We start from the raw sequence: 23875 nt of genomic DNA on the forward strand, positions 1-23875 counted from the left end.
ATGTGCATGCCAGTTATATAATGTCATAAATGTGAACTTTCTAATCTCTCACGGGTGGGAAACTTAATTTTGAGGGGGAACTTAATTCCAGTCAGGTGGTCTTTTAATGAACATGCATGACATGCTAATGCATGCAAAAAGGCTTCCCAACATTGTTCGTTGGAAAGCTCAACCCCAGCCCCTTAACCTGCCTTTAATGTCCTGAGAACTTAATTGCTAAATTTCAGCTTCACCGCCGGGAAACTGATTTTTGTCCTCCCGCCAAATTAACTTGCCCCGTCCGCCAAGCTTCCCACTGCTGGCGGGACCAGAAGATTCCACCTGTTAACTCTCTTTGTCATTCCACAGATGCTACCAGACTTGCAGAGTTTTTCAGCATTTTCTGTTTATATTGTAGTATATTTTATAGATTGTTGAACTGACGATGTTTTAGAGGGGAGAATAAATCACACATTTAACACAAGGTGCTTCAGTGCTGAACAGTTATATTTTTGTAATTCCAGTAAAGCCTTGACTTATCAAGTGGTGGGTTTTGGTGTAGCGAGAGTAACTTATCAGCTCCTTTTAGTAAAGAATGTGATGAAGTCAGTGAAACTTAAGCTGATTTTCCATTTTTTTGAAATTACCTAAAAGCTGCTGTATCCCATAAATTAAGAAATGATATGATACAACTTTGTTAGTAATTCAGTGGGAGCAACATGTATGATAAATCTGTTAGAGGAATGAGTTTGGATGGGCTCCTTTGTTGATTAATTACTGTCACCTTCAATGCAAAATGTTCTTTTTCCCTTCAAATTTTTATAAATATAATTACAATATGAATATTGATTAAAACAATAGCTCCTATTGGATCTTTTTCTATTTTGCTCTTAGCAGACAGATCTTGAATAGAAATTTCTACTAGCTTTTACTGGGTGCACCTAAAATTGGTCAATCCCACACAAAAGGTCAAGGAATTTCAAAGACAAATGATGTGCATTGTAAATCAAGTTTCTGCAATCTTTTGCACATCTCACAAAGCTGGCTCCAAATCAGATTAATCCCCATTGAGTGTTTCTGCTAATTGAACTTGCTTGTGGGTCTTCTTGGAGGCTCTAAAACTTATGCTGTTATTTTACAGGCACAGGAGCAATAATTCGCATATTTTAAAAGTTTTTAGGTTTTTTAAATTTACTAAGAAATTGTCTACTGTACACCAATGTAATAAATGATTCTGTATAACGTTTAACATCATTTTCAGTTATTCAAAATTGATTTACTCACAGGTGTTGGACTATACAAGCTCTGACTAAAAATGCTTGTTCTTTGTGATGAACCCATTTTCAGCTGTATTAATAAAACTGCATCAGGTTATCACCCTTAAAAAAGCAAAGGATACTCCTTAAGGCAATTTGCTCCTGTTCATGCAAAGTTTTGTCTTCAATAATATTCAAATAAGTTTGAGCAGAAACTTGAGCAAAAAACCTTAAGCTAGCACAACTTTGAACACAATTTGCCCCCGGATTGCCGGTTGCGCCCAAAGCAGAATCTTTTGGCCTATATTTTTAAAAAACAACAATGAAAATACACCTGTTACTATGCAGGCAAAACATTACAACAATGTGGATTTGACAATGACAGACAAATCTTAGATTAGCTGCTTGATGGACAGCGTTTTCTTTTGCCCAGCTGTCAGAACAGTTTAATGGCAGAATGTTTTTTTACAGACCAGACCATAGGGAGTGGGTTTGTCAGGAAGTCATTGGGAACCCGCAATTCAGGATTTCTGAACACACTGTGGAATTTTAACTCCAGCCTGTCAGTGACGTCACTGATCAGTTCCCTGCCCAGATTGGTAGGTAGGGCCTCCACTGGGGTGAGGAGCTTTTCAGTCACAATAGGAGGTCAGCCAGCATTGGGGATGCAGGGAGGGGGCCAGAGCATTGATTGGGTGGGTTGCCTTGATGGCAGCAGGATCGGAGTTCGAAGGCAGGTGAAGAGGAAATCAGACGCTTCAGAGTAGGGGGTGAATTGGAAGTCGGGGCCTCATGCTGATGGTGGCGGTCTTATGGTAGGAGGGCGGACTTTGAAGGCGGGGCGGGGGGTGGAGGTGGAATTGATTGGGAATGCTCAATTGTGGAGTCTTCCTGGATTCAAGAGGTAGATATGAATTCATTTACCTCCTGAATCCACCAAGCCCTCACCTCGATAAAACTGTCAGTTTTCCAGAAGCTTGGGAAACCCAGCCAACAGTAGATAAAGTTGACCAAAACCTACATGGCAATGAGGCTTGTAACCTCATCATATTTAAATTTGCAACCTGCCTCCTTGGAGCAGGTCTATTGCCTCTCCACTTTCTGGATTACTTAAAAGTGGAAATGGGTGGGTTGAAGGTGGAGTTGGATAGGGCAAACAGATTTTTGAAACTTTGATTTCCCCCCACATGCTCCCAACCCCATCCCACTCAAACTGCCCTTATTTTAGATTAAAATTCAGACTGTGATGTCTGTTTTCCTTTGAGAATTTATAGGACCCGATTTAAACTGACTCATTTAAAGTTAAGATTGGGCCCATAATGTCCCATTCTAATGTCATGAACCATGCCATCTATTGATCAAGGTGAAAACCAATGCCTCGTCAACAAGTTAACCAAGTTTAAGTTAGGAATCAATAGCTGGTGAGCTGAAAAATGGGGAGTATTAATACCATTTAACTGCCAAATGCCTCTTAACATTTTAAAATTGCAACAGAATACTTCCACCAAAAGTGATATAAAATCAATGTTGTCATTTATTTCAAGATTATTATATAAATCAAGGCCTGTTATTATATTTCTAATTCAACCATCAGTATCAGAATCTTTTTTTCATATATGTGGTAGAAAGGATGTATATATTTTGAAATCTGCAGCATACAATTTTAATTAATAGAATGCTACAATCACAATATTCACTGAAATACCAAAAAGGTTACATTTTATCCAAAGGTGCAGCAGAATTTCATATATTTTATTTTTCCAATCAGGCACTATAATTTAATTTTCGGTGCTGCAATTTAAAACTACTATAAAGTACATATATTTTCACTGAACATCTGTATTTACATATTATTTGGGTTATAACACAACATGTTGAGCTTAATGTTCTCATTCCAGTGACGGAGCAAGAGGAAAAGATGTCTAGTTGCTCCCTTCAGTCCATTGACATTTACATGTTCAGGAAGCTGCTGTGAATGTAGCCATGTGTCTGCCTTGGCAGCAATGAGCTCCCATTCCAGAAAGTAACCAGCGCACTGATGTTCAAGCCACCCCAGTGCCACAGCAGTTGCCCAGCTCATCCCTTCCAAATCATCATACTGTGTGTTCAGATCATTTGCTGACTCGTAAAAGATGCCACCAGTCTCGGAGGTGACTGGTGAGTTTTCATATAGATCAGTTTCAGAGCCCCTGCCACTGTCAACTTGCTGAAAGGTGGTGCTCAGACCATCAGTACTGACACTGAATGAATGGTAGAGGCTTGCTGGAGAACTATTGGAATCAAAAACACCCTCAAGATGTGACCATGTAATTTTCTTTGAACTTTTTGTGCTTTCTTCATTATTTCCTTGATCCTTTTCAGACACTGACTGGATATTCTTCTTACTAGCACAAAATTCCGTCTCATTTTGACTGTGGATGGAGATCTCCCTTCCAAGGAGAGTTTCAGTTTTGCTACTCGATGTACGTGAAGGCATACAACGTGAAGATGGACTGAGACTTGCTCGATGACACGAGAAAGGGGAGGCCCTTCTCAGTCGATCTAAGGGAATCTGAACAGCTTCAGAAAACGCTTCATTAAGGAGAAATGCTCCAGATGCCAACTGTAATTGCACCTGAAATAAGAAAGTACAAGGTAATTATACTCTTCTGTATATGTATTTCATTTTTCCAAGCAGTCCTTAGTTGGGATATATTTGATAGTCACATTTGTAGCGAATGTGTAATAAACCTGACTTTTGCTTAATTGGACATTTTGGAAATGTTAATCTTTGAGAGATTAAACATTAAAAACAAATTAAAGCAAAATCTAATTTACTTCATGGAAAACTCTTGACATACTCTTGACAAAATTGATGATTCAGCTGGGACCAAATCCTAAACTGCATCTATAGGCATTATATTCATTTGGTTAGTTGTGAAATCATCATAAAAAGTTTCTGCTGTCTTTACATTCCTTTAATAAATCAGTCCAGATTTAGCGGGCAGGTAAAACAATGTTTTACCCTCTGGCCGCAATGGTGGATTTTCATCCCATACCTGCCAAAATATTTATGCATTCCCAGGAAACACGTCATTTCCATGGTGGGCAGGCTCCGATGCGCCTGCCATGCCTTCACCTCGCCGCATCATCACACCAGGCACCACATTTAAAGTACAGCTTGCGCTCAGTGCTTCCAGCCCAGAACTGCAGCAAAGAAGGCATGGCCCCAAAAGACAAGAAGACTGCAGCCCTCGAGCGCCCTTTGGATGCCATGGAGGCCCGCTGTGATGTCATCTACCCCGGTTCTGGCCACATTACCACTATGACTTGGTAGGCAATGGCAGTGGTGATCAGTGCCAATGCTGCACAGAAGAGGTTGGCCATCCAATGCAGATAGAGGATAAATGATCTCATCCGTGCAGCCAGGGTGTGGCAACCATCTCAGCACTCTAAACTCACAAACTCAAGTCCATTGCATATTCACTGGCATCTCACTCACCGCCAGCTCAAGGGACATCACCACCCATTCTCACACACAAACCCTCACATGTCCATCTGGCCTCATCTCCTCTGGAGACTGTCCCCTCAGGCATCACCATCTTGACGCCACTTGCACAGATCAACATGTGCCCCCGCACACACCCTGGGATACCCTCCTTCCCCAGTATCGCCCTGTCCTGCAGCCTCCTCCCTTGCCTGAGGCCACTTCTCCCTGTTTGCCAAGTAAGCCCTTGCCCCGCAGCCATTGAAAAGCCACCCACATACGGCTGATCTGGTAGGTAGAGACCTGCTGTAAGCCACCCTAAAAGTGATGTCTGTGAAGCCTGGCGCTGATGACTGTGAGTGCTGACTGAAACGAGGTAAGCAAACAAACCTTGAAATCCCAAGTGAAGTGCAGCCCGCCAGGTGCATGTCACTTATGTGCTGTTGTGAAACATGTTCGTGGGGGGGATTATTCCGGCAGGCTGGCCTAATAATGATATCCTCTTGTATCACAATGAGGTTCCCGACGTCTGATGGTGGAGAACACGGCCCACCAACTGCAGGCTGAGCGGATGATCGCGAACTGGTTTCACACCGTTGTGAAACCGATTGCGCCATATTGTCCACTCAAGCCACTGAACACGCCCAACAGCGGCAGGCACGGAAAATCCCAGCCTCTGTCTCAAGTCCATTCCACATTTGTTCTCTAAGAGTAAACACCAAATGTAAAGCACTTAATGCTTTATATGAAATTACTACAGATACTCCATACACATTTCCCATGTGGCATATATAGAGTAGTGTTATCAAAATCTGTTGATGTTATGTTCAACTCATTTTAATGTATGGTTACAAAGGGATTGATTATTATAGAGGTACTTGTAGAATTTTGATGTCAGAATGACCATTTAACAAGTCTCCCTTGTTACAAAGATGTGCTATATAAAATATTAATTTGTTATGTCATCTGCTGGATATATAGAAAAGAACATTTTGTGCTAAACAAAGGACACTGGCATACAGAAGCTACTAAGTTGCATTTGTGAAGGCCACAAATCACTTTATGGAGACAGAGTCTACAGAGCTCTCAGAAACAATGGCTAAGGTAAGCCACAGATTGAAATCATATAGAGGCCATGTGACCCAGCTCTTGGGTGTAAAATATACTGGATTTGAATTAACAGACAGAGGCTGCCACAAGGACAGGCAGAGCAACAACCTTACCTGCTCTCTCTCTGAAACTTCTCTCAACAAAGCTGAGCCCTGTTTGTGGTTTGAGAACCCACCTGAAGACCTCATTGCTGCAAAATGAGAGTTCTTAAAGGAGGATTACAACTCAACACCCCTGTCTTCAAGAGAAAAGAGAATCAACCATGACTACATAGCAACTGCTTCAATGAGAAACTAAATTACCAGCAGCCATCATGGAAAGTGACTCTCTAGTTGTGAACAAGCATTTGGATAATCCATGAATAATTTTTCTGACTTTACCTTTTTTAGTTGGTCAAAATAGGGAGGGTCTTGTGGCGCAGTGAGCCAGATGCTCTGGGTTCAAGTCCTGCTTTAATGCTTGATGGCCATGTAAAGTGTATACGTAATGTGACCAAACAGGTTGATTATCAGTCTGTAGATCCTTCCAGTATGCATGGTGGCAGGGAATAAAGAGCGGGAGAGTTTCCTGGTCAGCCATATTGCAGAAGGCAATGGTAAACCATTGCAGTACTTTGCCAAGTATAATCATGGATCAATCCAATGCAAGTCCATGGTTGGCAAAACCCTCTTAGGGCATGGTACCTTAAGGAGGAGGACTTGGCCAAGTTTTAACATCTGATACTCTGGAAAAGTTTTATTTACTTTTGAGCATGCCTGGGGTACTTGTGTATGTTTTTTGCAATAGTAGGAAGTTGAACATATTCGTACATTTTAAATCTTTGTGTTAATAATTTCTGTATCTTTACCCGAGTGAATTTTAACAATAAAAGTAATTTTATTATATTAGTAACAAAAGTAATAAAACTTCTTACTTGTTAACTCAAGGAATCTGGCTGGTTTAATTCTTATACCAAGCTATATACAGTTAAGTACATACTGAATTGGCAATATCACTTTTTTTTAAATTCAAGCTGTTATTATCAACCTAGGAGTGAGACAAAGAGAGAAGTCAGCTCACCCCTCCTAACTTGGTCATAGAACTCAATAGTTCCAGCCATATTGATACCATCAGAATATTATCTAAAGATGAACCTTAAATTGAGAGTCCTTAAAGGAGGATGCCAGATTGATATCCTCGAGTTTTCACTTGATTTTCTTCAGTAATCAAGGAGAAATCTCAGTTTTATTTGGGTTGACTTTCTCAATTTTGAATTAGAGGCAACAAAATCCATGCTAAGACTAATTGGATGTGGGTTTGTTGCAAGAAGCTGGCATTGTTCTGATTGATCTTGCACCATTATTAATTACACTTAAATCAGCAATTATGCTTCTGCGCAGGGGTAGTACACAACATAAGCTAATATTTGCTTTTGTAGCAAAAGCTCATATTGTCAGGCCTTAAATAAAGGATTCAGTATTTTAATCTATAAAAGTTAACTAGAGTAAGATGTTCAAAGTTTTTCTTACCAGTGGCAGATAATCATTAATCTCTTCTTCAGGAGAGGTTTCCAGCTTGGCAGACAGACAGTTGGATTTTATTGGTATGTACTTTCCAGTCTGACTAGGGCTTCTGTACCTTCCCAGGTTAAACCTTGTAGAGCGAATAAAGGTGGGTTAGCAACTTGAGTGAATCAATAGTTGGATTCACACGAGCGGAGCAGAGCATTTCAGAGAGTGAAGCCAGGCTCTCTTGGCTTTAATCCTCTTTTAGTACTTGTGCTTTCTGATAGAATCAAACTAACTGGACCAACAATGTGTTACAACTATTTGTGGGCAATGTGCAGTTTTGCCCATCTATTTGGTGGACCATACCATTGACAGCCTAGAAAGCATTGGTAGCCACAAAGGAGTTACAATTGTTTGAGCCAGTGCTCACTGAAAATGAGTCCACCTTTATGAATTATTTTATCATCAATAGAACACCAAAATGTAATTCTAGCTGAGATGTTATTTTGTCAAGATGGAATAAATTCTGAATTCCACATTTTGTAAGATAAGCAGCATATTGCTGCCACTTTGATTATACACAGTTAAGAATAAATTAATCAGGTACCTGGATCCAAAGAAACTTTCAAATGATTTCTGTGATCGTACCAAGACTGTTGAAGGGCTCTGTGCATTACCTAGAAGAATACAGAAAATGCTATTATTTTATATTGAAGTCAAACTGCAAATCAATTAAGTGTCAGCAACTCTGATTTGGATGTTTTATGTTTTTATTCAATGTGGAAAAGATCCTCAATAATAATATTGTCTTTTCTGGTGATATGCTAACATAATGTAATCCCAATGCTATAATAGTTCCTTGAAACTATAAAATTTCAGATTCAAAGTCATAATCAATTTTATTACCCATATGCCTGTGTAATGCCATCTGCACTTCACAAATGCATCTAACTCACCAAAACAATATCATTATTTCTATGTCCACCCAATTCAAATATCAGGCAGTACATTTCTCCAGCTCAAGGATAGACGTTCGTAAGTGATCTGCCATGAGTCTTGAACACTAAGTGCTATTTACTCCCTTGCACTAAACTGTTGATATTTAGATAAAGGTTTTATGGATGAGTGCTAACATGATTTTACAATCTTGACTGGTGTAATTGCAATGTTTGTGTCGGATTCTTAGTTTGGGTAAGCTGAATCTAATGCCTAGTTGAGATAAGGACAACTTTTGGAGGGAGGAGATTGAGCATAGGTAGAGTGAGTATAGATAAAGTGATTTAAAAAATATTTTTTTATTCTTTCACAGGATGTGGACATCGCAGACTAGGCCACCATTTGTTGCCCATCCCTAATTGCCCTTGAGAAGGTGTTGGTGAGCCACATTCTTGAACCACTGCAGTCCATGTGGTGTAAGTACACCCACAGCGCTATTAGGAAGGGAGTTCATGAATTTTGACCCAGCAACAGTAAAGGAACAGCAATATAGTTCCAAGTCAAGATGATGTGTGGCTTGGAGGGGAACTTGCAGGGGGAAACTTGATGTCCACATGCATCTGCTGCCCTTGTTCTTATAGGTGGTGCAGGTCGCGGATTTGGAAGGTGCTTTCGAAGTAGCTTTGGTGAGTCGCTGCAGTGCATTTTGTATATGGCGCACACTGCTGCCACTGTGCATTGGTGGTGGAAAGAGTGACTGTTTAAGGTGATGGATGGGGTGCCAATCAAGCAGGCTGTTCGGTCTTACATGGTGTTGAGCTTCTTGAGTGTTTTTGGAGCTGCACTCATCCAGGTAAGTGGAGAGTATTCCATCACACTCTTGAATTGTGCCTTGTAGATGGTGGACAGGCTTTGGGGAGTCAGGAGGTGAGTCACTCGCTGCAGACTTCCCAGTCTTTGACCTGCTCTTGTAGCACAGTATTTACATGGCTGGTCCAGTTCAGTTTCTGGTCAACAATAACCCTCAGGTTGTTGATAGTGTGGGATTCAGTGACGGTGATATCATTGAATGTCAGGGGAAGATGGCTGGATTCTCTCTTGTTGGAAATGATAATGTTACTTGCCACTTATCAGCCCAGGCCTAAACGTTGTCCAGGTCCTAGTGCACATGGATACAGATTGCTTCAGTATTGAGGAGTTGTGAATGGTGCTGAACATTGCATAATCAGCAGCCAGCATCCCCACTTCTGACCTTATGATGGAAGGAAGGTCATTGATGAAGCAGCTGAAGATGGTTGGGCCTAGAACACTACCCTGAGGAACTCCTGCATTGATGTCCTGGAACTGAGATGATTGACCTCCAACAACCACAACCACCTTCCTTTGTGCTAGGTATGAATCTTAAACAGTAGAAAGTTTTCCCCCCGATTCCTATTGACTCCAGTTTTAAAATCTACATTTAATCAAAAAAAGACCAGCAGAACTTTGATTAAATTTGCCTTAAAGGTCACTGCAGGCTACCCATTAACATGACAACAGGCATTTTGTCCATTTTGCAGATCAAGCCTGAAGTCGCATTAGTTTCATGGAGAAATTTGCATCAAATACACCTGTCCCACCAGTAGAGGGAGGTGGTGTGCAAAAGTTTCAGGTTTCATTCACAATCATCACGACTGATTATTTCTGTAACGTATAAAAATTGTCCAAGAGAACTACATTGTACAGTGTATAAGTTATGCAACTATGCTTTATCCAAGCATACAAATCCAATGTCCCAATTTAAAAACAATTCACTCCCAATACCTATTATAGTAATCGCTTCATCATCAAGCATCCCCAATTAAGTTTATGCATGGTTAAGATTTTATCATTTTCTGATATTTTAAAACTTGTTTGTTATCACAAAATAGATATAAAGCTCCCCTGTTGCTCTAGCAGCTAGTACTAACCAGTCTAACATTAAGCAATGCATACAACTGCATATAGTAACATCACTATATACTAGCTAGAATGGAGATGATTGGCTAACCTCCTGTAAATCACTGTTGCAATTAACTGGGATTGATTTTGTTGAACTATTACTGCTGAGTAAATAGACTTTATTTGCTATGAGTTCTGCTGTAAATACTGCCCCACCTTCAAGCCAAAAGCAAAATACTGCAGACAGGGAAATTCTGCAATAAAAACCAAAAATGCTGGAAATACTCAGCATCTCAGACAGCATCTGTGGGGAGAAACAAGTTAAAGTGATAAGTGATGAATTCATCAACCTGATACATTGGACTGGATTTTCATCCTAGAGGTTATCAGCAGGAGTCGGGAAATTTCCCAACTCAGCGTGCCTGCCTCAGGAGAAAGTGCCAGCAAAGGTGGCATTTATGTTCGGGGATGTGCGGGGGGGTGGGGGGTTGCTAGTTGGAGATAGTCCACCATCCCTAGAAACAGTTCAGAGGTGACCACAGGAGCTGACGAGTGCTGAAGCGGCCTATTTTAAAGGCCTCCCTCAGTGCTTTGGGACTTTGTCCCAGTTGTAATAAAAGCAATAAAGCAGAAAACATCCCTCTATCCTTCACCCTTCACACGCTCCCTATGCCTCGTCTATGTCAACCCATGTCTCTCTACCCATCTCGGTGGTGCCTCATACACTCCATCCCAACCTATACCATTCCAACCACCCCAATGGCCCCTCATATCCTCCATGCCAACGCATACCCCTCCACCCACACCATAGCCCCTCATATATTCCATCCCAACCTATGATGTCCATGCCCACTCACCCAGTATGCACTGTGCAAAACCAATGCACCCTATAATAAGTGGCATGTGTAAAAAAAACTTTAAAAAAAACACTCATTCATAACTTGCTTTAAAAAACTGTTTTTACTGCAAACCTATAGAAGTGACAATTAACCAAATCTTTAAAGTATCAATAGCAGAAAATGCAAGAACTTGACACCCCTACCATGTGTTTCAATAAACTACTGGATGTTTGGGCTTTCAGCCAAAGCATCATTATGAATTCTTGGCTGAGACCCCAGACATCCATTAGCCTGTGGAAACAGGTTTTTTTATTCATTCATGGGATGTGGGCTTCGCTGGCTAGGCCAGCATTTATTGCCCATCCCTAGTTGCCCTTGAGAATGTGGTGGTGAGCTGCCTTCTTGAACCACTACAGTCCATACGTTGTTGGTATACCCACAGTGCTGTTAGGAAGGGAGTTCCAGGATTTTGACCCAGTGACAGTGAAGGAACGGCAATGTATTTCCAAGCTGCACCCAAGGGAAAACATTGCTTGATTAACAGCTTAATCTCTTAGATCTACTTTTCAGTGGCTCGATGTTTATTTACACAAGATAAAGAGATGTCAAGTGCTTGCAGTTTCTGCTATTGATATTTTAACAGTTTGGTTGATTGACACTTTTAAGGGTTGCAATTAAAGCAGGTTTTTAAGCAAGTAATGAATGAGTGACTGGTTTTTAAAAGCTTTTTTACACATGCCATTGTTACAATGGGGTTCATTGGTTCTGTACAGAGTGGATACTGGATGAATAGACATGGAAGTGCCACAGGTTGACATGGACAGTATGAGGTGCCATTGGGGTGGATGAAAGGGCATAGGGTGGCATGGGGGCATGGATAAGACCTTTCGAACTTATCTTTCAAAAGGTTCCCACAGACTGTGGTTCATGACATCTCTGAAGGGCTGTGAGCCACAAATCCTTGAAAAGCTAGCCCAGCTTCATGAAGATTGTGGAGAATCAGGAGATGTCTATCCCCACAATGGAGCTGGCCAGCTCGGGAGTGCAGGGTGTAGGCCTGATGCCTGCACTCTTATCCCACACTGACGAAAATTGGGAGCTGCGCACCTGCCGAACTGTCAATGGCCTATTAAAGCCATTAAGAAACTAATCTTAACAACGCAGCCCATCCAACCTTAAGGTTGGCAAGCAGGCAACGAGCCCAAGCAGCCTTCGCATTTTCTAGGAAATCTCATCCACGGGCAGGATGAGGTTTCCTGAAGGTTTTGTAAAATTAAAAAATAAATTTTGTCAACTTCACAAACATGTCCCAGCTCACGTGACACCATCACATGAGGGGACATATTTAAATAATTTTTTACTTTATTTTTAAAAAACTTTTACTATCCACTTAATCTCCCTGAGGCACCTCCATGCCCCGACTCTCCCTTCTCTCCCCCACCCGCACAGGTAGCGCTGAGTGCTATCGGTCATGCGGTACACTGGGCGGGCCTTAATTGACCCGCCCACGTAAAATGGCAGTGCGCAGCCGATCGCGGGCAGTCATTGGCTCCACATTCACCCTTGCTCGCTCCTGCCAAGCCCGCCCGCCACAGGTAAGATTCTACCCATTGTTTCTCTTCACTGCCTGACTCGATGAGTACTTCCAGCATTTTCTGTTTTTATCCCTCTGTCAAGTCATTGTCTGACACAGTGGTGTCAATAGACACTCTGAAAGCATACCAAAAGATCCCAAGTTCAATATCTGCTCTGTTACAACTTAATTGATTGCCGGCGAGCAGCACTTGACCTAAGCATCCCTGATCAGGACCAATCAACCAACAATCTCAGTTCTGATCATATCCATTAAGCTCTGTGTATGCATGCTTAGATTGCCTGTTGGTATTGTCCAGGTTCACATATGAAGAATGGGCAGTGAGATGTTGTTAATTAATGCAGGACCACACCCCGGTAAAGGGCCAGCATTTTCACCAGAGAAGAGGAGAAAAGGAAAGGGAGAAAATTGGCTCCAACATATGTTCTTTCAAAAGGTACAAACTGCATATGCACACATTCTATATACCATTTTGCCTTCTGAGTTATCCGTAAATACTTCATTAAAATGATTGTTCTTAAAATGATCATTGCTTTATTATGGTGGATTATTTGCCTTGTTTTTGCTTTGAAAGTGTCTTTGAGTTGGGAAGTTATTCTTATTAGAAAAATACATTAAGAAATACCAATTAATTTAATTATAAATATACAAATGCTTGAACACCTAGAAATTGAAGTATCAAACAAAACTGCTTAAGTATGCTGCCAAGAAAGTGGAGATTGGGAGACAGTCATCTTTTCTATCTGCACAGCTGCCATTTGGATGCCAAGTCCTGACATCACTAATCTTCATGAGCAGACTGTTGCCCTGTTACAAGTTCTCGGAATTCCTTTGTTTTCCCCCGTGCTTTACAAAATGCCTCAAATTTATTTTAATATGGATGCAAATACCTTGGCATCATCAGAAAGATGCTCAAACTGTGCTTGCCAACTGTGTGTCTAAGCTATCCATTGTGAGATGGCAATTATGTCACTTTTGCTGCGTGCTACTGGTAGAAATTGCAACTGGGTTGTAGAAATTGCAACATTATTAAAACCAGCGAACATTGTTTCATGCAGGGAGACAGCAAACATGTTTATCAGTGACTGTACAAGGCTAGAATTACAAAGCAACTCAGCAGGGCCCTTTAACCATGCTAAACTTCAGCATGAGGAAAAGCATTTTCATGCGGTGTGTTGTTAGGATCTGGAACGCACTGCCTGAGAGTATGATGGAGGCAGGTTCGATTGTTGCTTTCAAAAGTGAACTGAAGACCTAAAGAGGAAAAAAATGAAGGGCCACAGGAAATTGGCAAGGCAGTGGGATTAGGTGAATTGCTCTTGCAGAGAGCGGACACAGATATGATGGGCCGAATGACCTTCTCCTATACTGTAATATCCTTAATAGCTGTAGCTCCTCTTCAGTCACTACCTCTGTCCCTTCCTCAACCACAATGAGTGACTCACTCTGTGCCTCCTGCTTAAACTCATAAAATCTCTTTGAAGTATCTATAATTGGGCTGATGCCTGGTTCAAGTGCCATGGATGGCTCAGAGTGTTGAGTTGAGCCTTGCATTGCAGAGATGCCTGACTCCTGTTCCAGGACATCTAGACATTCTGTAAAAAAAAAAGCACAGAATGAGCTCGGGGCATTGTTGTGCATATTGTTGCAATGAAAGTACATGTAAATGTCATGGAAAAGCACAGAAACTGATCTAATCTTGAAAAAAATACAAATCATTGCTGCACAAAAATATATATTTGCACAAACCAGGAGAATTGTTGTCTCCACAAACTTCAGCCTCCCAGTCAATGATATCCATGGTGAGCCCTTCACAGTAGGTATTAGCTAAGTCCCAACACCAGTCCATGTGCACTGTTTCCTGTTCAAGACCATCTTCATTAGCAAAGAAAAGAACAGTATGTATTGCATGAGAACGTTTTGCAGGTAGAAAGATCTACAGCAATGTATAGGTCACAAGTTTAAATGTTCTATTTGGTCAGCTGAAATTCAGAAAGCAGCATGCAGAAATGTCAAAGTGAGCAATAAAGTGACTTGTCAACTCTCTCCCATTGTAACATTTGGACCTGACTGCCAGTTAACTTGCATTGCTATAAATGGCTGTGCAAGGAGTTGTATCTACCATGTTTTCCTGAATGTAGTTTTGGAGAAGGGTAATGTTAACCTGAATTTATCCAGTCATTTTCTGAAAGTGGAGAACACAAGAGTTAACAAAAATATTTCAGAAGTTTCAAAAAGTGCAGAAAATGCAGTCATGAAGCTGTAGCTGCAAAAGAATTTAGGCCAATTGTTCTTATGCATGGGCCCTGTCTGCTGGTTGGTAACCCTTCTTGACTTATAATGGGAATTTTCAATTTCTACCAGCCACAGTAATTTGAGAGCCTCTTCCAGGAAATGGGCATCTCTAGGTTTCCTCATTCTTTCCATAAGCTCTCAAAATTCCACACGAGCTTGCCTGATACACTGTCGGAGCAGTTACATGCCTATTGCGATACCTAAATGATGATTATTGAAGGCGCAGCAAATTGGCTGTGGATTAGTTGCAATTGCTTTAACAAGTTCAAATTATGCTTCAGTATACTTCAGCCTTACAAATATGTAATTATAAGCCTTTTATTAAAGGGGCAGGCACTTCTCAGATGAATCAAGAAAATATACAGGTTAAGCTGAATTTACAAGAATGCAGTAAAGATGTGAATAAAATGGACTCTTATTAAACTCACCAAGTCTGATAAGAAGAAAATTAATCTCTGATGTTCTGGTTTCTCAGAAAATTGAATACCCACTCCACTCAGTCATAAAGCAGACTCATTTCCCCAGGGGTTAACCTGACTGTCTGCTGTAACTTCTAAAGAACCAGAAACCGTGGAAAAATGGTCATTTTGGAAGCCAGACACCTTTTTGACGACTAACATTGTCTAGCACCACCAGCACTCCGAAACTGGCAAAGTCCTGCAGGAATTTTTCACCCAGTGGGCATCTTAGCTGCATCATTAATAATACAAGCAACCCAGCTGATTCCTCCAAATGGATCCGATTCCAGGAATTCTGACAGGGTGTAACTTGTTAGAAGGCAGAAGTCCTACCCTGCTATTATCACAGCAATGGAGTAGGACTCACATCCAGGCGTTTGCAGACCCTTTCAAGCAAATTTGTTCAATGCTGCCTGCAAATAAATCTACGTTTCTGTGTAGTCAAGCAGCTGTGTTTTTATTAAATTGGTTTCAGAGTATGTTTTTCTGCCAAAATTGGCAGTCTTGTGGCGACATTTTTAAAAACAGAAGCTAAAATAGGTCAAATGCACAGAAGAAAAGATCAATCTTAAGGAGAAATTCATGGATAGATGAGGAGCGCAAGTGTATGTGCAGAACTCTTGCAGACAAAGCTATACCAAAATGGTATATGGTTACATCTGAGGTGACAAGAGAATCATCTCAAAGCATGGAGGTCCCAGAAATGGAATTAGATAGCCTCTTGCTACATAGGATCTGCAGAGGCAAGCAGCTGACAACATTATAAACCAGTCTTCAAGAAACCTATCAGCTATCCTCCAAATCTACTCCTAATAGTGCATCACTTAGCAGTTGTAGATAAGAATAAACTTGGTTCACGGGTACAGCTAATGTGAGGTGACAAAATGTTAAATACATTATTACACGAAAAGAAAGACTTATTTTTATGCAGCACCTTCCGCAACCACTGGACTTTTCAATGCACTTTACAGCCAATAAAGTACTTTTCGAAGTGTAGTCACTGTTGTAATGTACGAACAACACACCCTTGTGTTAATAAAAGCAGTTACCCTCAACAATGGTTAAAGTGATTGCAGTCATCTTTAATTACAAAAAAAAAGATTTTTTTGTTATAGAATTAAACAATCAAAGAAAATATTTCCCCTTGTTCATGTTTATCTCAGATTTTTGCAGCTCCTCCAGCAAGTGCTTTGCTCCTCTTTCAACAAAGATGTTGTGCATAAGACAAAATACTACAATTATTCTGCTAACTCGCACTGCGGATCATACTGTTTAGCACCATCACTGTAGTGGAAACATTGTTTTAAAGCTTCTTGCTCAAATTATGCCTCAGTATAATTCAGGCTTACAAATATGTAATTGTAAGCTTTTTATTAAGAGGGCTGGGGTTGCTCAGGTGGACGCTGAGCCTTTTTTTAAAGTTAAAAGAGCCATGTCTCTCAGAAGCTAAATTTCAGTATGTTCCCTGCCTCCCCATCATCTTAACTACAGCCTTGATGGCAGGAATAATCACAGTTCAGAGAATCTAGCTCTGCTGAGCCACAAATTCAGCAAACACTGTTCCTCAGCTGGAATGTACATATTATACATGGTGCCTCAGGTAGTTGTGAAAGCCAACCTCCAATGCACTTGTACCACTGGGCAGTGATCCCTTGCTTTTAATTCTCCTCCAGGGTCCCCAGCAATGAGAAAGTTGATATATTCACAGAGAGAGACTATTTCCATAAGCTATCTTCAGCATTGCTCATGCTTTCAACTCTGCCAGCTCCTTTCAGTGATTTAGTACTACTTCAAATATGTGAAATGTGTGCATTTGTGTGAATGGAATGATTTTGCACTATTCCCATTAATTGCTGTTTAACAAGGATTTAACAATCAAATCAAATGTTAACACCTCTTCTTTGTAACCAAGTTCTTAAACTCATTTATACCCAGGTGTAATTTTAATAGCCATGCAAAATTTGGGAACAATTCACATCAGTTTAAAAAAAAAATTTCATACCACATAATTAATGGGTGTGCCAGCTCTAACGCACACATAATATTTTCACTTCGGATATTATTTTCCCTTCATTTTAGACACATTAGGATAGACTTTCAGACTTGCTGCCTGGGCATAAAACCCATATTGTGGATTGACGTCCCAATCAAAGGAACTGCACAGTTTTTCTTTTAATTTATTTTAATCAAAATTAAAATCAGGTGATTTGCATAGTGGGTAGCTAGTCCATAATCAGAGGTTTGCGCCTGAGTGGCAAGTTGAAAATTTAACTAGCTATCTTGTGCTATCTTTAACATGTTACTGAAAGCACCTTCTCAGAAGGAAAAGGGGAAGATGATGGCATAGTGGTAATGTCACTGGACTAGTGATCCAGATGCCCAGGTTCATGCTGTGGAGACACGGATTTAAATCTCACCACAGCAGCTGGCGAAATTTAAAATTTAATTAATAATTCCAGAATTGAAAAAAACTGATCTCAGTAACTGTGACCATGAAACTCATCGATTGTTGTACAAACCCATCTGGTTCACTATGGCCCATTAGGGAACAAAGTCTGCTACCCTTACCCAGTCTGACCTACATGTGACTCCAGACCCAGGGCAATGCGATTGACTCTTAACTGCCCTCTGAAATAGTCTAGCAAAACACTCCGTTCAAGGCTATTTAGGGATGGGCAACAAATGTTGGCCTTCCCAGTGACACACACATTCCATCAAAGAATACATTTAAAAAGGCAAAAATGCTGGAAATCGCAAGTCAGGTAGCATCTGTGGAGAGAGAAACAGAGAAACAGGCAGGATCTGTGGAGCATTTCTCTCTCCACAGACCTTGCCAGACATCTGACTATTTCTAGCATTTTCTGTTCTTATTGCAGATTTTCAACATGCGCAATAGTTTGCTTTTGTGCCAATGATGTTGTGGCCAGACTTACTCAGTATGTCTTATGCAATACACTTAGTTCATCACATCCCACTACCAATAACCAGCAATGCTCCTAGTATCATATAGTTCCCTCAGAACAAAGTGGAGAAGGAATATAGAAGGATAAACTCTATTGTGCTATTAGTTGTTTTACCCCAGTTTAATAATGAAAATTTAACTTGACTATGTAACAATATATCAGTTTGATTATCCAATTTGGAGACATCCCCTTGATGTCAATATTTTCAAAGTATGCACTGGTGATGATGAATCCCAACCACTGCCAGTACGTATTGGTAAATCATCAATGGACTGCAGCGGTTCAAGAAGGATAGCTCACCACCACCTTCTCAAGGGCAATTAGGAATGGGCAATAAATGCTGGCCTAGCCAGATCCCATGAATGAATAAAAAAAATTGATAGCACCTACTAAGAAAGTTATCCCCATTGTATTAATGTTATAATTTAAACAATTGCTTTGATTTCATTTCCACAAGTTGGAAGCCTGCAGGATGGAATTTGTAAGCAGAGGTTGAGTTGCTGAATGCTCCTGTATGTATATCATTTTCATAACTTTAATAAATTTGTTCTTTCATCGTTCAGCATTGGGTTTTAAATAAATCCTCAAACATGTTCAAGGGAAGAAGTATGCACTTACTAGGGCAACATGCATGATTATACATGACAACAGAACTGATATAATCTTCATGAACAGCTAATCAAAATATTCACTTGCACTCCCAGTCAGACCTATTTGTCTTGATTTGCCAAGACAGGAGGTGTGCAAATGAGGTTCAATACTCAAAACTAGGAGGTAGATGACAAGCACAGATCATATTCTGATGAAAAACAATTTAATTACTGAAATATTGCAAGATTAACTCAGAGCAGAAAGATCAAGATGCACTATTTGGGCATTTGCTTTATTTTGGGTTATTTTCATAATTAATTGGCCAAGTCTTCAGAGAAGGTCAGCACACCTAAACACTAAGTAGTATAAACTTTGGACAAGGGGAAATTTTTTCCTCTTTGATCAACCTCATGTAAATCAATTCTCTATTGGTTGATTGCACCATTAGTGGCATTGCGCTACATACAAATCTGGAACCTAATCCAGCCTTTTCTCCAAGGATCAGCTGATGGTACTCTTCGCTTTTGAGTTAGAACATTGTAAGTTGAAATGTTGCTCCAACGCTTAAGCACATGAAAACTTACAGCACAGAAGGAGGCCATTCAGACCATCATGTCTATGCTGGTTCTTTATCAGAGCAATCTAAAATGAATGTCACTGTATTCTCTCACCTCATAACCCTGTGTCTTCCTCTACTTCAAATGTTTATTTGCATCACTTCCCCTTAAACAAGGCAGTGTTCTTTGACTCAACTATTTCATGAAACAAAGGGCAGAATCTCCTGCTCTCACTGGTGCTGAGCTTGGGAGCAGGAAGGGCATGTATATGGGTAAGATGGAGGTGCACTCAAACCCTGCCACCTTTCCATCTCCGCCAGCATTAAGTTCTGGGTTTGAAGGCCTACGGTCGATTTTCCCGACCCGTTCCATATTGAGACCCTTAAGTGGTCAATTAATGGCCACTTAAGTGCCTCATCCCACCACCACTATTATTAACCCAACAGGCCTGTCGGCATGTGGTGTGCACAGCAGCTAAAACCGTGCACCAGCTTGTCACCTCTGGGGGCAGTGGGTCCCTCAAGCAAAGGCACTCAGTGCCTGATCAAGGGATTTGACATCAGGAGGGGAGCTGGCCTGTTGAGAGCTACCTTCCTGCCCTTGCTGCTGACCCCACTACCCCTCCCGCTGCAGCCCCCATCCCGCAAAACCACCAACACCTCCAAATTTTTACTTGTGGCCTGGGTCACTCCACGATCCTGGGACTCCGGTAGGTGTTTTTCCTGTAACTGCCATCACCACCCCTGTGGTGCTGCTGATTGGTTGGCAGCTCTCAGTGGGCAAGATGTCCGCCCCCGGGGTCTTGATTCCAGGGGAAGGCGCATCAGTGGCCTCGCCAGTGCCTGACTGACTTGTGGTTCAGTGGGCCTTCCCAAAAAGAGGCAGTGCAGATCTCACCCTGGCTCTCCAACCAGCAGGCAAAACCCCCGACAAATTCCACCCAAAGTGTTCTGTGCAGATTCACCCTAATTTCTCCTTACTCACAGTAATAACAGTAGTGATCCCTTTATGTCTTTGTTTGCCTAGGTAACAACCAATTCATTCCAAAGTATTAAAATGCTTTATTTCAAAGCTTTGAGGTTTTACTGACAGTCACGACAAAGCACAAAGGTCTTTCTAGAATGTGCAGCATATTAGGCTGTGAAAAGAAAAGTTCTAAAAACAAAGTATGAATCTGAGGGAAGCCAAAATTATGAATTATTTTCCAGTGTGTTCAACCAATGTCAGCATATTTAGAACATTTCCACGTGACATCGTATTATGTGGTTCAATCAATAATAATTTTGCAAAGATCTGATAGGGAAGAACTGCAGGTTGTGACAAAGCAATTATTAAACATAAATGTATTATTTACCATCTAGGACACTCTGCTTTTCCCATCCAGAGGATGAGGAAGAGCCCATGCTGGTTGGTGAAGCTGGAATTTCTTCCTTTTCTGTAAAGAGCAGAAATACATCTTATCCTTGCAGTTTAGTTTCATCCAATGTACACTTTTCCCTATCTCATGCCTGCCAGAAAAGTTCCTGTAAATTTTAGAAACTCCTATAATAAAAAATTAAATACTAAAAAGATTGTGCAGACATTCACACTTAAATCAACTTTTTTATCTCACTGCTCTTCAGCGAACAATGATCTGGCACAAATTTGTCAGGCACAAATGATCAAAAAGGCCTTGCCTGAAAAAAAATGAGGACAGATCTGGGTATGATGTTAGGCATGTCGGTAGATTTTGCTTTCAGTTATAAGTATTGGAACGTAAAATGATTTTCCCTTCTTCACTGGCATTGCTGATAAATTAGTGATGACTATTTACTGTCCAACAGGACTTATTGCATCTGAATAAAATCATTAAGTCACTATGACTTAGAAAGGTCATTACAGAGAGCAAACTCCTACCTTTGCTGCGCTTTATAATTGTATCTACGAAAGGAAAAAGTAATTATATAGATAAGAGCAGTTTTATTTCTCTCAACATTGGTTGGTTACTGACTCCCCCATAGATCGGAAAGATATCCAAGTTCATTGATCAGAATGAAAACTGAGCTAGATTCCTGTACTGCTATTGTGAAACCTACCACAGCATGAGACAACTAATTACTTGTGACTTGAAAAGGGTTTTTAGTCGATCAATATATGTTGATGAGTAAGGGGACAAGGCAGTGTCGTGCAATGAATTAATAAAGAAAAATTGTGGCCAGAATTTTTACCTTGATGTGCCTGTGGGCCTGGGGCCTGCCACCATTTTGAGTGGGCGGGACAATTAAGGCCCGCCCAGCAGCTTCCCGACAGGAAGCGCTGTGCGAGATGGGACATGTTAATAAGAAGCACATAAACTTTATTGAAGTTTTTAAAAACGGACATGAAACCTCATCCCGCCAGTGGATGAGGTTTCATGTATTATCAGAAGCCCGCTGGGGCTCCTGATCTGCCCGCCAGCCTTGAGGTTGGACGGGCGGGGCATTTAACAAGCTTAATTATCCTGTCAATGGCCTTAATTGGCCATTGACAGGTCGGCGGGTGGACAGCTGATTTCACTGTCCGCCTGCCTTCCTCAATATTTAAATGGACCGGGATGACGTCGCCATTCCTCCCGACATCATCCCATGTCATTTTCCTGTCGGCGAGCGGGCCCCGCCCCCAATTCGCCGACAGGAAAATTCCCCTTGTATTTACATAGTGCATTTAAGACATTGCAAAATGCTTATGAATCATTTTTTGCAGCATAGTCACAGCTTTAAGTTAACAAATGTGGCAGAAATTTTGTGCACAGGAGGGCAGATTTAGAAGTGAGCAATCAATAACGTAGTTTCTCAAGGCACATGGGATACTTGCCTTCATTAGCCGAGGCATAGAATATGAGAGCAAGGAGGTTATGCTGGAATTGTGTAAAATGCTGGTTAGGCCACAACAGGAGTACTGCGTGCAGTTCTGGTCACCACATTAGAGGGAGGATGTGATTGCACTTGAGAGGTTGCAGTGGAGATTTACCAGGATGCTGCCTGGGCTGGAGGTTCTGAGCTATGATGAAAGATTGGATAGGCTGAGGTTGTTTTCCTTGGAGCAGCAAAGGTTGAGAGGGGACCTGATAGAGGTGTATAAGATTATTAGGGGCATAGATAGAGTGGATAGAAAGGCACTTTTTCCATTAGTGGAGGAGTCAATAACCAAAGGGCATAGATTTAAGGTAAGAGGCTAAGAGGGAGTTGAGGAGAAATATTTTCACTCAGAGTGTGGTGGGACTCTGGAACTCACTGCCTGAAAGGACGGTTGAGTCAGAAACTCTTGTAACATTTAAGGAGTACTTAGACATTCACTTGCATTGCCATAGCCTCCACGGCGATGGGCCAATTGCTGGAAATTGGGACCAGTGTAGTCAGACCTTTGTTGACCTGTGTGGACACAATGGGCCGAATGGCCTCCTGTGCTATAACTGTCTATAACCCACTTTGGTACCTAAAACATTTTCTGTTGTCATGTCCAAATGTCCAACTGTTTTTGCTCGATCAAAGTTGGATTTGCTTGCTTGCTTAATACAAACCTAGAACCAGCAGGGGATCATTAAACAAACATAACCCTAAATGGATTAACAGGTTAATTTTAAATGTGAAATAAAATAAAAGGGAAAGCTACCTCTACAAATTCCTGCATGGAGGAAAGTGAAGAGGTCCACTGGGATATATAGGGAAAAAGAGAGATGTGGGAAAACGCATAGTTAGAGATACAAAGCATAAAAGTAAGAAGTTTTTTCGGTACTTTACCAACCTGAACACATTTTCATTTTGGTTATATAGAGTGGTAGATAGGATGATTTACTCATAGTTATACCATTACCTGTTGACACAAACAAATCATCCAAATCCTCAGAATCATGGCTGGAGTGTCTTCGGCCCAGTCCAACAGAATAACTTCTCTGCCGCTTGGTTCCTGAGCAAGAGCCCCGAGTTTGGTTGAATTTACTTCCTTGAAAAAAACCAAAAGAGATTTCCATGATTCATGGTGCATAGAAATGTTGCAGTACTTAGTTATTATATATTCCTAGTAGACACCTTTTTGTTAGGTATTCAGAAAGCTACTTAGCCATACTGAAATGTTTGTGATTATACAAGTAAGTTTGAGCAAAAATTTGAACTATAAAATCAATTTAGAAAATTTGCACAATTGAAGGAAATTTGTGGCAGGATTGCTGATAACTTTGAAAGTAGAAGCTGTACTCCCATTTCTTTATTTCTCTCCTGCTTTTAAAGGTCTGCTTTATGGCTCAGCCTCCATTCTTTGCTAACTCTGTGAAGTCCCTTGGGACACTTTTCTACATCAAAAATGCTCCTTAGTACCAGCCTTGGCTCACAGTTCTGGCCAACATTTATCTTTCAACCAACAATACTAAAGTAGATGATCTGATCATTTATCTATAGTTTGTGCACAGC

At 40.9% G+C, this 23875-nt stretch overlaps 1 protein-coding gene across 11 annotated transcripts in view; it reads right to left on the reverse strand.

Annotated features, from left to right (window-relative positions):
• Positions 1-2772: 2772 nt before the first annotated feature.
• Positions 2773-23875, reverse strand: part of vwa5b2 (von Willebrand factor A domain containing 5B2) — a 139071-nt gene continuing 117968 nt past the window's right edge. For 8 of the 11 annotated variants that reach the window (XM_041204050.1, XM_041204043.1, XM_041203986.1 and 5 more), the window contains 7 exons: positions 23283-23411; positions 20806-20886; positions 14337-14462; positions 14033-14182; positions 7906-7975; positions 7320-7443; positions 2773-3849 (listed from right to left, as the gene is read on the reverse strand). In XM_041204050.1, coding sequence (XP_041059984.1) covers positions 3079-3849; positions 7320-7443; positions 7906-7975; positions 14033-14182; positions 14337-14462; positions 20806-20886; positions 23283-23411 — 1451 coding nt within the window. In that variant the 3' untranslated portion in view covers positions 2773-3078. The remainder of the gene's footprint in view (positions 3850-7319; positions 7444-7905; positions 7976-14032; positions 14183-14336; positions 14463-20805; positions 20887-23282; positions 23412-23875) is intronic. The other 3 variants (XM_041204078.1, XM_041204069.1, XM_041204060.1) reach the window with 2 other exon arrangements.

This window comes from Carcharodon carcharias, chromosome 2 (genome assembly GCF_017639515.1).
Source record: "Carcharodon carcharias isolate sCarCar2 chromosome 2, sCarCar2.pri, whole genome shotgun sequence".
NCBI lineage: Eukaryota > Metazoa > Chordata > Chondrichthyes > Lamniformes > Lamnidae > Carcharodon > Carcharodon carcharias.